The sequence below is a fragment of the Oreochromis aureus genome, linkage group 10 (assembly GCF_013358895.1).
Source record: "Oreochromis aureus strain Israel breed Guangdong linkage group 10, ZZ_aureus, whole genome shotgun sequence".
Lineage (NCBI taxonomy): Eukaryota > Metazoa > Chordata > Actinopteri > Cichliformes > Cichlidae > Oreochromis > Oreochromis aureus.
This window is the reverse complement of record NC_052951.1, coordinates 20,952,664-20,973,397: the sequence shown is the minus strand read 5'-3', so window position 1 is coordinate 20,973,397 and position 20,734 is coordinate 20,952,664. Positions and strand designations below refer to the sequence as shown.

At 40.0% G+C, this 20,734-nt stretch overlaps 3 protein-coding genes across 3 annotated transcripts; all 3 read left to right on the top strand.

The window, feature by feature from the left end:
• Positions 1 to 1,232: 1,232 nt before the first annotated feature.
• Positions 1,233 to 5,652, top strand: LOC116319720 (cytokine receptor common subunit gamma-like). Its single transcript, XM_039618280.1, has 8 exons — positions 1,233 to 1,383; positions 1,767 to 1,857; positions 2,124 to 2,290; positions 2,514 to 2,656; positions 2,758 to 2,923; positions 3,219 to 3,312; positions 4,036 to 4,096; positions 4,602 to 5,652. The coding sequence occupies exons 1-8, from the start codon at positions 1,317 to 1,319 to the stop codon at positions 4,848 to 4,850; spliced, it is 1,038 nt and encodes a 345-aa protein (XP_039474214.1). The 5' UTR covers positions 1,233 to 1,316; the 3' UTR covers positions 4,851 to 5,652.
• Positions 5,653 to 6,288: 636 nt separating this feature from the next.
• On the top strand, positions 6,289 to 7,693 carry LOC120442221 (geminin-like). The gene is made up of 2 exons (XM_039618167.1): positions 6,289 to 6,348; positions 7,142 to 7,693. Exons 1-2 carry the CDS (start codon positions 6,289 to 6,291, stop codon positions 7,691 to 7,693), a joined length of 612 nt encoding a protein of 203 aa, XP_039474101.1.
• Positions 7,694 to 11,095: 3,402 nt separating this feature from the next.
• LOC120442159 (cytokine receptor common subunit gamma-like) lies at positions 11,096 to 15,483 on the top strand. Its single transcript, XM_039617982.1, has 5 exons — positions 11,096 to 11,160; positions 12,268 to 12,358; positions 14,542 to 14,707; positions 14,904 to 15,046; positions 15,148 to 15,483. Exons 1-4 carry the CDS (start codon positions 11,097 to 11,099, stop codon positions 14,910 to 14,912), a joined length of 330 nt encoding a protein of 109 aa, XP_039473916.1. The 5' UTR covers position 11,096; the 3' UTR covers positions 14,913 to 15,046; positions 15,148 to 15,483.
• The last annotated feature ends 5,251 nt before the right edge of the window (positions 15,484 to 20,734 follow it).

Genomic DNA, 20,734 nt, shown 5'->3' with positions numbered 1-20,734 from the left:
GAGTGAAGGTTGCACAATAGACATGAAAAAAAATGGCGTCGTTTAAAAAAATGAGAAACTTGTAAATTATAGTGAATTTACATTAAAGCGGTATAAAGTCACAATAATTTATACCTACTTAACCTCCTAAGACCCGAACTCTTCCACGACATGCATTTTTAATTTCTCTTTGATATTTGGGCATATTGGGGCCCGATGAACGTAAAAACAAAGAATTTCCAATTTTATTTTGTTTTTTTACCTTATTTTTGTTTTTAAGAAAAATGAGAGCCACAAATGAGGATATTCATTTAAAATTTTGATAGAACAGTAGCAGTATAATGTCCTCGTAAGTGGATATCAGGCCCATGTAGAGCAAAATTTAGTATTTTGGTCAAAATAACCAAAAATGTGATGTCCACATATGTGGACGGCAGGTCCTAGGAGGTTGAAGGAGGAGGGTTGGAATATTAACACAACATGTGCGGCCTGTTAACATTTTAGCAAATTCTTTCAAGTTCCGCACTTAAAAAGTAACCGTTGCTCTCTTTTTATTACTTTTTTCAAAGGCTAAATTATTTAAAAGATGTAAGTCATAGGCTTACTCATTCTATCTCACAGCACTTCCACATTCACACATGGCACCACGTTCGCAGCAAAGCCTGACAGGTGTTGCAAAGCAGATTAGCACTGCTTAAATAGCCCGTAGATCCAAGTCAGAGTTTTCAGATTAATTCTCTTACTATGGAATGCTGACACCCTCGCTCTGAATATGAGTAAATATAGCCCTGTTGTATTTATATCTATTCACCATGTCACCACAGAGTCGGTCAGAAATGTGTTTTTCATGTAGTTTGAGACACGTACTAGATAACTTTGTTCAGTAACTTTTTTTTTTTTTTTTGCCTTTGTTTGGACATTTTTCAGACAATACTTGTAAGACACAAGTCTTGTCGCTACTTGGTCTTTATTTTTGTTAAAAGGCTAAGATACATGGCTATTACAAACAATAGCCAAAACTTGATTCATATTTCATTATTGCATTATAGGTTACTATTTTATTTATTCATTTATTTTTTGTAAGTGTAGGTTACATACAACAGGCCTACAATATATTTTAGTTTCTGAATACTGTTGTTCCAGGTCCACAAAGGCTTTTTCTGAGGTCAACTTTAATTATGTTACAAGGAAGTGATAAATCATCACAGTGTTTGGTCTAACTACAGGAACTGATGAGAAACAACACCGCAACAGTCGGCTCAGTTACGTCAGAAAAACAGCAACAGTCAGAGTTGTGAAGCTGCAAAAGTACTCTTAACATCCTGTTTTAGTGCGCCATGAAGCCGACGAGACTGCTTCTACTTCTCTGTCTGATCGGACCTGTGTTTGCCATAGAAGCTCCTGGTAAGATCAATTAAACAAGATCCAAGTTATTAAAAATTATAGTTTACTGATGACAGTTTATATTTTTAGGTTGAGTACAAGTGTCTGAATAGTCAGTGAGTCTGTTTTTGGCAGATCTACATATATTATCTCCCGCGCGGGTAGCATTCAATACGTATTTAATCAGCTTCCTTAAAACAGCGAATCAGTTAAGAAGAAAGGACCCGAGGACCTGAGAAAGGACCTGAGTTGTTGTACATTGATATATAAATAATTGCTATCTAAATTAATTAAAGTCAGTTTAAGGTCATGGGTGTATGACTGTACCGTTATGTAGATTTTATATGTCTAACCTTCATCCGTTTTTGAAAATCATTTTCTCAAATTGGTCATATTTTTAACAGATGTGGATTGCTTGGTTATCAATTTGAAATATGTTTCCTGTACCTGGAATAAGAAGGAGACACCAAAGGTCAACTACACCTTCTATAGTAGGTGGGTAACCGCTGATAACAGCAGTGGGACATCTTAGTGACGTCTTCTGAATTCATCAGATTAGAATTAAGCTGGTTGTGCTTCAGTGGAAGATGTAATGAAAATTCTTCTCTTTTTCTGATAAACTTAACAATTAAACATATTTAATTGCTAAGCCCTTACAAATAAAAAAAAACACATTGAACATATCATTGGTCATGATGAATACTAAAGTAGATATGGCTCTATACTTTGTGTGATTGTTTTTTATTATTATTTCTCCACAGTTTCTTCAATAAGGAAAAAAAAAGCTGCCCACAGTATTTGACAGAGAACAACATGAACATTGGCTGTATCCAGCCATGTGAGTCTGGCGACAGATTCCTGACTTTTAACACCATGCTGGTACATGGCAATGATAGCTTTAAGGAGACACATGGACTTAAAAACCGAGGTATGTATTTACCCTGGCATGGAACATAACTGTATTTAAAATAACAAATAAAATAATGATGGAAAAATTTGTGTAATTATTGGGATTTTTTTTATTTACACTGTTGCTTAAATCTAAAAAAAATTTCCAAGAAAATTGTGGGTATTCTGACATGAAAGAGGCCTTAAAATATAATGTATACTGGCATGTCTGTTCATGTTATTACACGTCTGTATCTTTTCAGTCAAGTTAAATCCACCAACCAACCTGACTGTTCTCAATGGATCAGACTTTAACTTGTGGTTTTACTGGAACCACACTTCTCCCGCTCGTCTACACTGTGTGGAGAGTGAGGTCCGCTTCAGGACAAACAACAATAAGTGGGAGGTAGGAAAAGAGTTTCTTTCATCCTTTTTAATTCATTGCTTTTTTGCCTCTTCTTGTTCTCTTCCATTCTAATGTTTTCTCAACTCCATCTGATTTTCCAGTTCTCTAAAGTTAGCGCCGGGATACAGAAATACTGCATCAACTCGCCCTCGGGCAGTTCCCGATATGAGCTGCAAGTGCGGAACAGAATAGATGAAGGCTGTGGATCGTCTGATTTCTGGAGTGACTGGAGTGAACCTGTGTTCTGGGGATCCAACAACAGCACAGGTTAAAAATTTTACATGTTATGAAGAAAAGATGTCGTTTTTTTTCCCAAAAAAGTACTTGAATGACTGCTTAAACATGGCAGATGTTTTTTTTTCTTATGTATAGCTGACATATTTTCTGTATTTTTCAGAAATAAAAATTTATGTTTGTATAGAACTTTAGATGTATTTCAGTTACTGTTTGACCCCAACATGCTTGGTTAAAATTCAAAATTATGCTTCCTAACAATGCGTTGCCTAATATTTAGAGCTACAAGATTTATACAATTAATATTCTTCTTTTTTCTTCCTCACAGACTCTGACTCAGTGCCTGGGTGGATGACATTCCTCTATGTGGTGGGTGCCATCACCCTCATGCTGCTGGTGGTGATGTTACTGCAACGTGAAAGGTGGGTTCTTCCATAAATCAGATGATTGATCTATGATCAGATCACAGATCCAACCGATGTGCCACAAAGCCAGTTTAGGTGTGCCATGCGATTTTGTGACCATAGATTAGAACTGGAACCAGCATATGGTGGCAACCCAAATACTTCATTGTGCCCACTGTGTTCATGACCTTAAAAAGTGTTTGCACAAGATTTTTTTTCTCAAATTCTGTGGAATTTACTCAGGATACTGAGTAATCACCAAAACTAGGGTTAGGGTCACCATGTCATTGCTACTTGTAAGCCTCTACCTTCAGTTAGGTCCCAAACTGGTTCCCTACAACCACTGCTGGTGGAAAGTATCCAGTCTGCTTATTGTTTCCAGGTTGTTACCGTAGCCAGGGTTTCCAAACATTGGTGTTTCGAGCTTTCCCAAATGCATTCTTTTCCCTCTTCTTGCGTTTTGCCCCAGCCTGCTCTTTGTTGATTGATCTTTTAAGTTCTTGTCATCTGTTTTCTTTGCTCTTTGCCTGAGTTTTTTGTTCTGCGTGCTACCAATCCATGTACGAACTCTGAATGCAAATTTGACTTTTACTGGATTTCCTGCATCATACATTCGGATTCCTGATCCTGAAAGCTCAGCCCCACTCAGCTACAGTGCTGAGGTGTTAGCGTGAACAAAGTAAATGCAAATATTCTTGTTATGAAAAAATGAGAGTAACAGTGTCCCTACCTTCCATACAGGCTCAAAATCATCCTGATCCCTGCAGTTCCCAAACCATCCCCGATTCTTCATGACATTGAGGTTAGTAACATCCAGAGGTCTGTCTTATCCTTCCAATTCCCAGTCACACAAGATTTCTTACTAGATTTCTAAAGCCAGAAAACTAATTAAGATACTAAAAGAATAAAATGAAGAGTAATAAATATGCATGTTAGTGGCTGTGTGAGACCGTATTGGGTATCACAGTGCTTTGCTGTTAATGATAATGCCACGATTCATGATAGTCCACTCAGTAGTAGTAGAAAGGAGCACCAAGGCATTAGTTCACATCTTCTGGGAACCTTGAATGTCTGTAGAAGTCCTGGCAGACAGTTTAATAGTCATTAAATTGTCCAGATCAAAAGGGGGAACCAGTAGACTGAGAACAGCACCACTTAATGGCTAAAAATATAAATACTCTTGTGTTCAAATGATTTTTCAGCGTAGAGTTCTGGGGAAGGAGTTACCCATAATTGTGACTCAAAAATCCAATTTGTTGCATTTATTTGTCAAATTAATGTAAAGATTTTCCCCCCACTTCTTTAAGGACTGGTTTCAGCTCTCCAGAGGTCTGAAAGAGAATTTTAAAGCAAGCTACAATGAGCAGGTCTGCCCTGTGCGTGAGTACAACTACATCTCTCAGTCTGACAGCATGAACTCCACCTCCTCTGTCAGCACCGACCAAACCGACTGCTCTGTGTCCATCGATGTGAACGATCCAGAAGATCTGTACGTCCCCTTGTCCTCTTCCAGCTCCCAAGTTCCATCTGAGGAGGTGCAGCAGGTTTCTGACTAAGCAGGTCGTGAACCAGGGTTAGGTTTGCCTGAACCAAACTATCGGGACTTTGTTACACTGATACATCTCCTGCTTGATGACAGTGATTATTAGAAGGGTTTACAACAGTTCCCAGTGAGAAGAACCCCAATATTTGCTGGAGGTATTTAATCAGTTACACCCAAGCTTAGCCTTTTAAATAAAACCTCAGAATCCTTCAAAAAGCAGCTGAAGACATTTTTATACAAACGGGCTTTTAATTAATTTTAACTTGTATGTCTGATCTTATTGTGAAGCACTTTGTGATTTTTATCTGTGAAATGTGCTATATAAATAAATTTTTACTTAGAATACAGATTTTAGTTTAATAAACTTGACTTTAATATCTCTTTGAAATCTTCAACCTCACAGATACATAGTACTCCATCTTAATAAAAGGCTTTTCCTTTTTGTTAAGACAGGTGGTATAAAGTGCTGGCAAAGTTACTCTTGAAAACATACTTTAGATGATATGCATTCTATTAATCAGGGTGCAGCGATCAGCTCTCTGCATATCAAAAATCAAACTGATGTTTTCACTACTGCCCAAGAAGAACACAAATTGTGAAACATGCTTCCTTTTGATGTATTTCAGTGATTGTAACTGCAGCTCCATCTACTGTTAATCATTTCCATTATTTTTATTTTTTATATTTTTACATAAGGTCTTGGAAAACCTTTTAGCTCATTCGCGAGCGCTTATTTAAGTTGTTGTATATTATTGCATTGTATTTATTGACTTTTAATGTGTTAGGTTGGAAAATAAATCCCATTATTTTGGCTAGTTTTGTTTTTGTTTTTTAGATAAAACATCACACATGTCTACACACACTTTATAATAAGGCATTACCTGTATTCTGTGAAGCTGTGTACTTGAAGTTTGCAGTGCATGATATACTTTGACACTGTGCGATTATTGATCGTTGCAGAGTTAAAATTTGGAGACAAAGTCAGAGAGGGGAGGCTGGTTTGGACACGTAGATTTTGTCTGTCCCCAAAGAAGAATCACAAGTGTCTAAAATCACTTTCCAAACTAATTTTGTCATTTTTGTATTTATCTGGCAGCCATTTACTTAACAAAAATTCAGAAATAACAGGAAAGTTCATAGATTTCTGTCAGATAAGGAAATGTGGACTCATTGTACCCTGCCGAAAGTACACTGGTGACGTCACTTTTTTGATAGACAGACATATAAACACAGACCAGAGCACTTGAAACTCCCCTTTGTGTTAGGTTCCAGTCAAAGTAGGTCTAAACAGAACCACATATTATAATGTTGAAACACAGACATAGACTCACAAAGTGAAATCAGTAAGTGCCACATTGCTGCAGCTGGCAAACAAATGTCAAAATCGATGGTAAAGCCTCTGACGTGGGTGTACTTGTGAACTCGCGGACACTGGTCGAGTGAAAGGTGCAATGTGTGAGTTTAAAGCAGTGGTTCCCAAAGTGGGGGGCGCGCCCCCTAGGAGGAGTGCAGTATGAATTAGAAAAAAAAAAAGTTTTTTTGGAAGGGCTCCCACACAAACGCAAAGCAGAGGTTGAAGCATCACCAAATATGCTTCCAAACCAACTTCCAAGACAAAGACTAGAAAATATGATGAAGCATATCTTGCCTTTGGCTTCACCTGCACAACAGCCGTCGTGCCAAGGTAGGGATCCCCGACAGAATTCGTTTCCCCTGCGTCAGGAGCACATGTTAGGCTCTCCAAATCACGACTAAACAGTATCCCACATTCTTGATTTTTAGTTCACAAACACTTCTTATAGCGACTAACTACTCCTGCAACTTTGGAGGTTTTAGCTCTTTATACAGTGAAGTTACAGGAGGATAAAAATAATTATCAGGCAAAATGTCCTTTGTTTGTTAAAATAATCTCGTCCAATACCACGTGAGAACAATAAATATATTATATTATCTGCTGTAACCCTCAAACTGAATGGTAATGTAACGAAACCCCTTTTTCACTTTTTCACAAACCTAAAACATCGCTACTTCCACGTCTAATTGTCTCTGATGGAGACGGAGTAAACTGGACTCGCACTCCGTGCCCAGTAAATTATTCAATAAAGATTGCTATGCTATGCATATATTACAGGACATTAAAAGTCCAACTTCAAATGTCAGTGTACATCGTTTCGAAAGCAGTTTCCTCTGACAGGAAACCCACATACAAACTCCATGGTAGATCCAATAGTCTTTTGAGAAGTTGTGAGAAGCTCTTTTCACACCTCTCACAACTTCTCAAAAACACTCCTGCAAGTTCGTCAGTGTAACTCAGACCTGGGGGGGGGGGGGGTTAACTCAGGCAGGAATTGGACAGCTAAGCAAATCAGAGGTTCAAAGAGAGTCAAGATGGAAGTCAAATCCACTCAAACAGAAGCAGCTGATGGGTTAATAGATGGCATGTCCAAAGAAGCATATGAGCTCATGGTCAAAGAAACTCCAACTTCCACCTACTGGAAAGAGGTAGCAGAGGAGCAACAGAAAGCACTGTACAATGTTCTACAGGAGAATGAGAAGCTCCACAAAAGCATAGACGACAGAGATGAGCAGATAACGAAGCTTCAGAGTGAAAATGAAGAGCTGCAGGAGCTTGCTCAACATGTCCAGTACATGGCTGACATGACTGAGAGACTGACTGGGAAATCTCCTGACAATCTGGATGAGCTCAGAGGAATTGCCCTTGATGAAGATGAGGCTGAACATGAAGACTACGACGACTTGGCAGATCAGAGTGAAAACGATCCAGACTACAGTCACGGCTCTGCAGAAGAGCTATCAGATGATGAAGAACCAGGACCCTCAGGACTCCAGAACTAATACTGCATAACTTTGACATTTTGACCTGAGTAAGCTTTGACTGCAACGAGTACTTCGTTTGAAGGAGATGAGCTTTAAAGATGTGTATGTACTCTAAATTCAGCCTGCAATTTTTTTAAAATATATTTTTCATCATTGCTTGCTCAGGTTTTTAGGGTCTTAAGAAACTAAGCTAGTGAAGCCTTCCTTTAACAGAAGACCCTTGATGTGTCATAGGAAGACAAGTACAGATGTGAACTAAGCTGCTGGCACCTGAAAGACTTGTCAGGGTGTCCACAACCATTAGTCTAAAACAGCGGTCCCCAACCTTTTTTGCACCACGGACCGGTTTGTGCCCGACAATATTTTCACGGACCGGCCTTTAAGGTGTCACGGATAAATACAACAAAATAATAATTGACACCCCTTTCTCAACGAGAAGTCTGGGCTCGGGTGAGCCTGACTGCTGAAGATATCTACCTATTCGGAACCATGGTAACAGGGTTCTTGCTGATCGGAGCTGGCTTGGCCCTGGCTTATTGAAGAATTAAGGAAGCGGAACCGGCTGTTCAAACCCCCACAAGGCTGCCCGCTGGGACTGAAACGATGGGACGAGGCGTGAGTTTCTCAAAAGGGGCTCATTGAGTGCAGCACGGATAAGATCTTGGAGAACCACACAGCTGCCGTGAATACTCAGAACAAGACCTCTGAGTGCAAACTGGATTACATCTGGAGGGGCTCGCTCGGAATAACACCTCTGAGCGCAAATTGGATCACATCTTGGAGAAGCTCACTGCGGTCGTGAGTTCTCAGAATCGGCTTTTTGAGCACAAGAATGACAACATCACGGAGCATAAGTCTGATAACATCATGGAGAAGCTCGTGGCTCTCCAATGGGAGATTGAGTGACCAGTGTTGGACTGTTAGAACAGCTTTGAAATTCATATGAGTTGTTCGCAGTAAAGTTAAAACCACCATCACTTCATGCGGATACCCCTTCGGCGCCAGCTGTGGTCTCAAGGCTGGAGCTGTACAACAACACCCTGATAACAACTGTGTTGAGACGGTTCTTCCCATTCTATGCAAGGCCACCTGGGTTGGCTGGTAGACTGTTTACTTAGCCTGGCAGGGCGAAGGACACTGTCTCAGCTGAACTCTGGACATACACACACACACGCACACAGACATATATACACATGCAGACATACACTCATCCCCCCTCCCCCCTCCAAACGCCTTCGACGCTTATTCCCTTCCGATGCTGACGGTGGATCATGGAGACCAGCGCATAGGCTGCAGGCCCGGATGTACTGTCTAAATCGGCTGTCTCTCACCCTTTACCCACCCCTGTTGCTTGTCATGTGTTTCTTTGGTGTATTAGAGTTTTTTTCATGTGCTATGTGCAGAGGTGTTTTTTTCTGTTCTCAAACTGATCTCCTGTTGGAGCTCAGTCTGGGGAGTTATTTTTTCCCTTATCTTTCCTCATGTTGTGCTTTTCCATGTTATACCTCTCTGACCTGTCTTCCCTATGTGATGTTTGTGTAATGTATGTATGGTCGGAAGGGTAAGACGGCGCTGGCACGGCTGGCAGCCTTAATCCAATTTCCTTCGGGATGAATAAAGTATGATCAATCAATCAATCAAAATAAAACTAGTACTGGTACCGAAAAAAAGAAGATTTATTCATAACACACGTGAAAAGACCCAGGAAAACCGAGTTAACGATAAAAACGATGACAAAATAACGCTGAAAACCGATAAAAACCCTGAAAACCTTACATTTCAGACCTGAGCCTCAACTCTTGCGTCCCGGTACCAAACGACTCACGGACCGGTACCGGTCCGAGGCCCGGGGGTTGGGGACCGCTGGTCTAAAAGAAGTTGACCTTGGGCAGGTGAAACTAAAATGCTTGTCCAACGTGCTTCTTTTGGCACTTGATTTGTCTTGCGGCTCAGTGTTTATAAATTTTACTTGAACACCTGTTTTTTGTTTTGTTTTTTTTTCCCTGTTGTGATAAGTTAAATGTACACTGTTGGTCAGTTATTTACTGCCAGATGTGGCAAAGAGCATGACCCTGAAATGCTGCCTCACTGTAAAATTGTGAAACTGGTCAAAAATAAATTGCTAAATAACAGCACGAGATGATGAGCAAATGATAGTAGAAGTGCAGAGAAAATGTAAGACTGGCTGACTAAAAACAGAACTATTTCTTGAACTATTCAATAAAGATTGCATGAAACCTTCTCTGTGTGTTGTACTATACTTATTTTACAGGACATTAAAAGTCCAACTTCAAATGTCAGTGTACATCGTTTCATTCTATATTTTTGAAAGCAGTTTCCTCTGACAGGAAACCCACAAAACTCTATAGCACGAGATGTTATGACATCTCGTGCTACGGATGAGTAGTAATTTGACCTGTTAAAAGTGTCGGGATTCTTTAATATTGTTTTATATAAATAATTGACAGACTTGTCCAAATAAGAAGGAACATCAAAGTAAACTGAGACCTTTTAGTGTCACACCTGTGCTAAATGAGAGTTTGTTTTCACTTTTGTCTTTGTGATAAAAAACATCAGATGTCTTTGACTTGAAGCATTGCATTTGCATCCAACAGATAATACCTGTTCTGTTAAAATAATTAAAACACAGGGAGTTGGGGGTTATGTGAAAAGGAAAAGACCATCTCTGAATCGAGGAGGGGGCCTAAGGGTACATCTTTCTCCATCTTACAATGCTGTGATTGCAGCCATTCCCCAACTCTCTGTGAATGGCACTCATGGCTATTGATCAACAGTCTTTGATCAGTGGTTGTTGATGAATGGTCATGACAATTTTCATATTACTAATCAAGAAACTCACCTCACAGCCCGGTGATGCTAGTTTCAGTCACTGTGCACATGTTCAGTTTATAAGATTGGAGAAACCTGCAGTCAGCTGAGATGAGTGAAGCTGAGTCACTTGGATGAGGGAAGAAACGTTTCTCCCACTGATGCTACATCCAGATGAAGAGAATCAACTTTTTGGGAATACATTTACTTATTTCTCTTTTTAAAGTTGCATTTTAAAAAAGGTTTTAAAAATCTATTGTTTTATTTGGAATTTGAAAATGGTTTTTAAATTAGGTTTTTAATTCTTTTTTGGGAAATCCAGTTTCAATTTGAAGTTTTAACTGTGAAAAAGTGATTTAGAAATATTTTTTATTTTAAATTAATTTATTTAATAATAAATTACTTTAGTAATATTTCAATTAAATAAATAAAAAAATAATTTACTAATGAATATTTTATGGCACAATTCATTATTGAAGGACAAAATTCTTTATTTTATTCTTTATTCTGGTCCTCCATACCAAACAGCAACAGTCAGAGGTCGAAGTAAACTTGAACCTCTACTGTTAAAATCCTGTTTTAGTGCGCCATGATGCCAGCCAGACTGCTTCTACTTCTCTGTCTGATCGGACCCGTGTTTGCTGAAAAAAGCCCTGGTAAGATCATTTTAAATAGAGCTATTATGTTGTTGTTGTTGTTTTAATGTAACATAAGGTGACATCTTTTTTTTAAAGTCTGCTGATTGTCTAGTGTTGACGTCCATAGTCCAAATGTGGTCTTTCTGGACGACTTTTCAATGTCAAATTTTAATACTGGTTCTGTAGGTTCTGTAGTCCCACATTTCCAAATAGTGGAGGATATGTTTTATACAGGTTACCAGTTAATTTTTCTGTAGCTCTATTTACACCTATGTATTCGTCTCCAGTTATCAGTTATTGGAAAATGATCTGGAACAGTACGCCTCCTTCTGTAATGGGACGAGATCATAATAGATATGTGTGAAGAAATGCAGAGTAATCAGCGGACATCTCCAAGATGGTGCGGACTCTTGACACTAAAACAAAAGTGAGCAGCTGTACGGTGGATTTGGAGCAGAAATGTCCCCAGCTTCTCACAGTCACTTTGAAAACTCCGGAAGCCTTTGGCCACCGGTCATTTATGGGTTCAAACAAATGACATAAGGCTGGAATAAAATGTATCCATCAACTTGTAGACTTTATTTTGAGATGCAAGACACTAACACACACCAACTAACCCCTCTAAAAGCAACTGGCTTCCTTTTACACTTTACCTGCTTCAGGCGAGCATCTGGAATAACCCAAGTGTGAGGGTAACAAAACAAATGGAAAAACCAAACATCCAAATAAATAAGCACCAAACCAAAATATAACACAAAGAAGACAAATTTACATATTTCCAGAGTCTTACAAACACTTTAATCCCCCCATCCTTCTTCACCTTTCACAAACTGTCATTTAAATACTAGTCAAATGTCCACTGAACTCCATTAACCTAATAACGAATCACGTGAAATCAGTGTGTTCCTTTTTTATCTCGCTTTTGAAATGCCAGTCCCTCATAAACTAATAAAAATACAGGGAATGGTGATGGCATGGACTGACACGTCTATCCAACGTTCAGGGTTTAGTGAGCAAGGTAGTGAGTATATGACTGTACTGTTATTGCTGTAAGGCAGATTTGATATGTCTAACCGTTATCACTTTTTAAAAATCATTTTCTCAAATCTATCATGTTTTTAACAGATGTGGATTGCTTGGTGGTAAGTCTGGATTATGTTTCCTGCACATGGAATAAGACCGGGACTCCTGAGGTCAACTACACCTTCTACAGCAAGTGCGTAGTTGTTGACAATAGCATCAACACTTCTTTGTAATGTCTTCTGAAATTAATCAGATTAAAATTAAATGTTGTACCTGAGTGAAAGACATGATGAAAATCTATTTTACTCTCAGCATTAACGATTAAAGACATTTTCGAACTTTTTTGAACTACAACTCCAAAAATATTGGGATGCTGTGTAAAACGAAAATAAAAACTTATTGCAATGGTCTCATTAGCCTATATTTTATTCACAACAAACCATAGAACAAACGGAGAAAAAAAAAGTTTAATTTTAAGATAAATATTAGCTCATTTGGAATTTGATGGCAACACCAAAGTTAAAAAATAAATTGCGATGTGGCAACAAAAGGCTGGAAAAGTAAATGGTACGAAAAAGAAACATTTGCTGTAACATTTGGATCAGCTAACTGGGTAACAGGTCTGGAATATGATTGAGTATAAAAGAAGTACATAGCGGAGTCTGGGTGTTGACGTGGCCTGCCTGCAGTCCAGACCTTTCACATTTATAGACCGTTGTTAAAAGAAGAGCAGGCGCTACACAATGGTCAACATGGCCCCATTTATTTACATTTTACACAAATTCCCAACCTTTTGGAAATAAGTGTGGCACTGGGTCTGTGACCTAGTATTTAGTGTTTGTGTTTAATTTATATTCCTTGATTATTGTTATTCATGGTTTTGAGTTCTCTTGGTGGTTTTCTGTTCATGTTAAATTTGTTTTTTCTAGCTTCTAGTTTCAGTTTTCTGTACCTTCTGTGTTCCACATGTGGTTACTTTTTTATATCTGTGCTTCGTGTTTCCTCTGTTTCCAGGTCTCAATGTCTGCGTCTTTGTGAATCGTCTCATGTTTCCTGTTTTACTTTGACCGTCTGTATTCAGTTTTGCTTCCCCTCGGTCTCGTTATTTCTGATTAGGCCCAGCTGTGTTCCCTCCCGCTTCCCCATTCTGTCACCGTGGCCACAGACCCATAGCTAAACTGGACTCAAACGTAGAGAACCACAACAGAGACGGCTCATACGTTTTATAGTGTTTTATTAATTAGTCAAAAGGTGAATTCGTTGCAAAGTGTTACTAATGATGCGACCATGGGTCAGTGGGGGGGTGAATGGGGAATTGGCAGGTTGCAACAGGGACGGAGCAGGTGTGTCTGGGAAGAAAAGAGAACGAGGTTAAGAAGGCGGCAGGTGCAGGGTATTTAGCGGAGGTGGCAATGACTGATAATGCTTACTGATAGTCGGGGCGAGCTTGGCTTTGAGGGAGAGGTGGTGAGAATCCAAGTGAGTAGTGGCAAAGGCTGGCTGACCTGACTTCTGCTGTGTCCGAGGTGGTGAGTGGTGGCTGGAGGGGAGGCAGGTGAGGTTCTTTGTATTTTTCCAGAATGCGAAGATAATATGGGGAGAGCTGAGATTGAAGGCAATGGCAAAGGAGGCACAGGAAACAAAAGTAAACAACAAGTAACAAGCACATGAAAAACCTTAGTGCCAATACCAACATGAGGTCATTGACAAACTGGTGGTGAAGGAGAGTCTGAGTGGAGCTTAAATCCTCAACCTAATTACCCAGAATCATCCTCAGGTGTGCAGGACTGCAGGAGAGATTATGACTCCACCCAGGGGTGGAGACCAAGGAACTCATGTGCCTGATGGAACTTTCCAGTAAAACCTCCAAATCCTGACACGTTCCCTCGTTACTGCCTGTTGTATTTAAGCTCTGTGTGTTCCTTGTTCTGTGTCGTGTTGTACACCCTCAGCATGCTGTGGGGTTCCTCTGAGTTTATGGTAATGTTCAGGGTCTCTGTTTCCCATTTTTTTAGTTTGAGTTTCGTGTTTGCATTTCTAGTTTAGCTTTCCTGTGTTTCATGTTAAGATTTTTCTCCAGCAATAAAGCTGCTGCCTTTAGTTTATCATTCAGTCTCCGAGTCCTGCATTTGGCTCCTTCATCCTGCCTGCCAACACAGAACATCATGACAAAAAGGCCTGTTGCCCAAGTTTCATTGAGTGTAGATGGCATATGGCTTACATTTTCCTATTACTAATTTATTTTATATTTATTCCTAACAAACAGTATTAAACTTGAGATGACCTCATATTTAAGATCATATTGATTGTATCTAAATATGATACATCTGCATGCTTTTATTTGTTGGATTAGTTATGTTTTTGATTCATCTACAGGTTGGGCAATGACCAATGGAAAATATGCAACCACTATTTGACAGAGAACAACATGAACATTGGATGTAACCAGGAGATAGATTCGGGAGATAGATTCAAAACATTTCAAACTCGACTGATATATGGCAACGATAATTTTGAGAAGGGTCACGAGCTTAAAATCAAGGTATGCATATAACCTGGTATTGAACATAACTGAGTTTAAAACAGTAAATCAGTTAATGAAGGGATCATTGTTAGAATTAATGGGACGTTTTTTACACTTTACACAGTAATTTAAAGGAAAATTGCTGTTTGTATTCTGACATATATGTAAATTTGAATGCCTCCTCATGTTATTGCCTATTTGTATACTTCTCCAGTCAAGTTAAACCCACCAACCGACCTGACTGTCCTGAATGGATCGGACTTTAACCTGTGGTTTTACTGGAACTACACTTCTCCTGCTCACTTACACTGTGTGGAGAGTGAGGTCCGCTTAAGGACAAACAACAATAACTGGGAGGTAGGAAAAGAGTTTCTTTCATCCTTTTAAATTCATTGCTTTTTTGCCTCTTCTTGTTCTCTTCCATTCTTATGTTTTTTAAAATCCATCTGATTTTCCAGTTCTCTAAAGTTAGCGCCGGGATACAGAAATACTGCATCAACTTGCCCTCAAGCAGTTCCCGATATGAGCTGCAAGTGCGGAACAGAATAGATGAAACCTGTGGAGAGTCCATATTCTGGAGTGACTGGAGTGAGCCTGTGGTCTGGGCATCCAACAACAGCACAGGTTAAAAATTGTACATGTCATGAAGAAAAGATATCATTTTTTTCCAAAACAGTCATTAAATGGCTGCTTAAACATGGCAGATGTTATATTTGATGTACTGTCGCTTTGGCCACCGGTCATTTATGGGTTCAAACAAATGACATGAGGCTGGAATAAAATGTATCCATCAACTTGTAGACTTTATTATGAGATGCAAGACACTAACACACACCAACTAACCCCTCTAAAAGCAACTGGCTTCCTTTTACACTTTACCTGCTTCAGGCGAGCATCTGGAATAACCCAAGTGTGAGGGTAACAAAACAAATGGAAAAAACAAACATCCACATAAATAAGCACCAATAAAATATAACACAAAGAAGACAAATTTACATATTTCCAGAGTCTTACAAACACTTTAATCCCCCCATCCTTCTTCACCTTTCACACACTGTCATTTAAATACTAGTCAAATGTCAAACTCCATTAACCTAATAACGAATCGTGAAACCATCAGTGTGTTCCTTTTTTATCTAGCTTTTGAAATGTTCCTAGGACTGCGCTCTTTGGGACAGAGATCTCCAGTGTTGTTCCTGGGATCTGCTGGAGCCACTCACCTAGCACTCCAATTACCACTGGGGGCACTGTTACCTTGACACTCCGCATCACCTGATGCATTCGTGGATGCTCGTTGGCTCATCCTGGATCGTGGTGCTGACACTTACCAGTCCTCACCCTCCTTCCTTCCACTTAGCATACAGCCTCAGGGTGCTGGACTTGGGGTGAAACCCTCAAAGAGCTTTCTGGTTTTGATGTCAGTGGCTTCGATCTCCTCCTTTGGCCAGCTTATTATTTCAGCAGGGTACCTGATCACGGACAGGTGTTGATAGCTCGGATCTTGTTCTTACCGTTCAACTGACTCCTCAGGACTTGCCTGACCCTCTGCAGTAACTTAGTGATTGCAGCTTTGCTAGCTGCCTCTTCATAATTCCCGTTTGCCTGTGGGATCCCCAGGTACTTGTAGCTGTCTTCAGTGTCTGCAATGTTGCCTTCTGGTAGTTCGATCCCCTCACTTCTGACGATCTTCCCTCTCTTCGTTACCATCCGACTACACTTCTCCAATCCAAATGACATTCCAATGTCGTTGCTGTATATTCTGTGGTGTGGATCAGTGAATCAATGTTTCGTTGACTCCTGGCATACAGCTTGATGTCATCCATGTAGAGGAGGTTATTGACAATTGCTCCATTCTCTAGTGGGTATCCGTAGCCAGTCTGTCAACGATCTCACTGAGGGGGTTCAGGACTATGCAGAACAGCAGTGGGGACAGCACATCTCCTTGGCAGGTCCCGCACTTGACGGTGATTTGTGCCTACGGGCTTGAAGTTGATCTCTAGTGTTCTACACCACATCCCCATTTAGTTCCTGATGAACTCTCTTAGGGTCCTGTTGATCTTGTATAGTTCTAGGCATTGTAGGATCCAACATAAAGCGCCTTGAGGCGACTTTTGTTGTGATTTGGCGCTATATAAATAAAATTGAATTGAAATTGAATAGGTGTGAGGCATAGGCCTGCTTGCAGTCAGTCCAAGCCGTGCACAGGTTGGTCAGCTTAGTCTTGCAGTCTCAGGTGACTGCTCTGTCTACCAGTAGCTGGTGTTTTGCTCCTCTGGTATTCCTGCCTATTCCTTTCTGTGCCCCACTCATGTATTGACCCATGTGGCTGTTTTTATATACACTGCTCAAAAAAATAAATAAATAAAGGGAACAGATAAACAACACAATGAAACTCCAAGTCAGTCACACTTCTGTGAAATCACTGCCAGAGCCCTGCAAAATGACCTCCAGCAGGCCACAAAAGTGCATATCTCTGCTCAAACAGTTAGAAACAGACTCCATGAGAGTGGCATAAAGGCCACTCTCATGGAGTGTGACTCTAAAGGCCCGATGTCCAGCCAAACGTCCTGCACAGCCCAACACCGTGCAGGACGTTTGGCATTTGCCAGAGAACACTAAGATTGGCAACTTTGCCACTGGCGCCCTGTGCTTTTCACAGATGAAAGCAGGTTCACACTGAGCACATGTGACAGAGTCTGGAGAAACCATGGAGAACGTCTTGATGCATGCTCAATCATCCAGGTAAGTAAATCTCCAAAAGTTGATTCTGTTCATCTGGACGTAGCGTTTTGTGGGAGAAACGTTTCGTCACTCATCCAAGTGACTTCTTCAGTCTCAGCTGACTACAGGTTTCCCCAATCTTATAAACAGTACATTTGCATAATGACTGAAACCAGCCCACTGAAGGAACAATGGGCTGGGAGGTCAGTTCCTTAATCTTAATTATGCAAATTCTCATGACCATTGATCAACAACCACTGACCAAAACCCACTGATCAATGGCCATGAGTACCATTCACAGAGAGTTGGGGAATGGCTGCAATCACAGCATTGTAAGATGGCGAAAGATGTACCCTTAGGCCCCCTCCTCGATTCAGAGATGGTCTTTCCCTTTTCACGTAAATGGCCTCCTTGACTCCGCGCTCAAACCAGCGTACCTTTGATCAATGGTCATGAGAATTTGCATAATTAAGATTAAGGGACTGACCTCCCAGCCCATTTTTCCTTCAGTAGGCTGGTTTCAGTCATTATGCAAATGTACTGTTTATAAGATTGGGGAAACCTGCAGTCAGCTGAGACTGAAGAAGTCACTTGGATGAGTGACAAAACGTTTCTCCCACAAAACGCTACGTCCAGATGAACAGAATCAACTTTTGGAGAACCATAGAGAACTTTCTGCTGCCTGCAACATCCTCCAGCATGACCAGTTTGGCAGTGGGTCAGAAAGGTTGTGGGGTGGCATTTGTTTGGGGAGGGGGGCGCACAGCCCTCCATGTGCTCGCCAGAGGTAGCCTGACTGCCATTAGGTACTAAGATGAGATCCTCAGACCCCTTGTGGGACCATATGCTGGTGCAGTTGGCCCTGGGTTCCTCCTAATCCAAGACAATGCTAGACCTCATGTGGCTGGAGTGTGTCAGCAGTTCCTGCAAGACAAAGGCATTGATGCTATGAACTTGCCAGCCCAGACCTGAGTCCAATTGAACACATCTGGGACATCATGTCTCGCTCCGTCCACCAACGCCACGTTGCACCACAGACTGTCCAGGAGTTGGCAGATGCTTTAGTCCAGGTCTGGAAGGAGATCCCTCGGGAGACCATCCGCCCAGATGTTGTAGGGAGGTCATACAGGCACATGGAGGCCACACACACTACTCAGCCTCATTTTGACGTGTTTTAAGGACATTACATCAAAGCTGGATCAGCATATATTCTGTTTTTCTACTTTAATTTTGTGTGACTCTAAATCCAGACCTCCATGGGTAGCTACATTTGATTTCCATTGATAATTTTTGTATGATGTTGTTGTCAGCAAATTCAACTATGTAATAAGAATATTTCATTCATTCAGATCTGGGATGTCTTATTTTTTGGTTCGGTCTATTTATTTGAGCTATGTAGATATATATGTGTGTGTGTGTGTGTGTGTGTGTGTGTGTGTGTGTGTGTGTGTGTGTGTGTGTGTGTGTGTGTGTGTGTGTGTGTGTTTTTATGGTCCTATATATTGATCCAATTTTTTAATTTTTTTTTTTTTTTTTTTTTTGGGGGGGGGGGCATCAAACATGTCTACACACACTTTATAACAAGGCATTACCTGTATTCTGTGAAGCTGTGTACGTGAAGTTTGCAGTGCATGATATACTTTGACACTGTGTGATTATTGATCGTTGCACAGTTAATATTTGGAGACAGTCAGAGAGGGGAGGCTGGTTTGGACACGTACACTTTGTCTGCACACAGGTGCAAAAATATAAGAATCACAAGGGTCTAAAATCATTTTCTGAACTAGTTTTGTCAATTGAGCTTTTATTTTTGTATTTATCTGGCAGACATTTATTTAACATACGGTCAGAAATAACAGGAAAGTTCATAGATTTCTGTCAGATAAGGAAATACGGACTCATTGTACCCTGCCGAAAGTACACTGGTGACGTCACTGTTTTGATAGACGACATATAAACACAGACCAGAGCACTTGAAACTCCTCTTTGTTATAAGTTCCAGTCAAAGTAGGTGTAGACAGAACCACATAGAGTCATTATGACACACAGACATAGACACACAAAGTCAAATCAATAAATGCCACACTGCTGCAGCTGTCAAACAAATGTCAAAATGAACTGTAAAGTCTCTGATACCGGTCTACTTGTGAACCCGCAGACATGAACAAGTGAAAGGTGCTATGTGTGAGTGTGTTGAGTTTAAAGTAAGTATGTTATCTGAACATTTGTACTCTATTATAACCGTGGTTAGAACAGAGACAGCGCAGTTCTTAAAAACGCTGCGTTTCCTCTCCAAAAAACAGACTAGGACAGTAAAAAAAAACCACACCAATTTACACAGAAAACCCCCGATCCAGTTTGCTGTAAATGAACTAAGCTGAGCTAACTGTTGTCTGTGGTTTCAAACAGCAAATGTTAGTTTAAATATTTATCTGCTGCTTGATGAAATGAATGTAAGAAATTAACTCATTTGGTTAAACAGGTGATTTGTGAAAGATAACTTGTAGAATTGATCATGTTTATGCTGTGCATGAACATGGACGCTACATTTCACAATGTGATTCTGATTTGTCCATCATTTCTCTTTCATCAGAAAAGAATACATACAGGACTCATAGACTGTAAAGAAATTCTTAGCTAAATCAACAAGATCCACCTTAAGCTCACTTTAGCAGCAAATGATAGTAGAAGCGCAGAGAAAATGTAAGACTGGCTGACTAAAAACAGAACTATTTCTTGAACTATTCAATAAAGATTGCATAAAACCTTCTCTGTGTGTTGTACTATACTTATTTTACAGGACATTAAAAGTCCAACTTCAAGTCTCAGTCAACATCGTTTCAGTCTATATTTTTGAAAGCAGTTTCCTCTGACAGGAAACCCACAGAGCTCTGAAAGTGACACTGATCGAATGTTATGACATCTCGTGCTACGGATGAGTAGTAATTTGACCTGTTAAAAGTGTTGGGATTCTTTAATATTCTTTTGTATAAATAATTGACAGACTTGTCCAAATAAGATGGAACATAAAAGTAAACTGAGACGGATTAATGTCACACCTGTGCTAAATGAGCAGAATGAGTTTGTTTTCACTTTTGTCTCATTGTGGTAAAAAACATCAGATGTCTTTGACTTGAAGCTATTGCATTTATATCCAACAGATAATACCTGTAATATAAAAGACACCCTTAAAAACAAAAATATTAACAGAGATTTTACCTTCTCTCTGCTTTGTCTGTCTTCTTCTTAAAATAACTAAGTCGGCTTATAGATATTAAGTAAGCATCTGACATCCAAAAACTTGATTTAACCTCTTAACTAGGA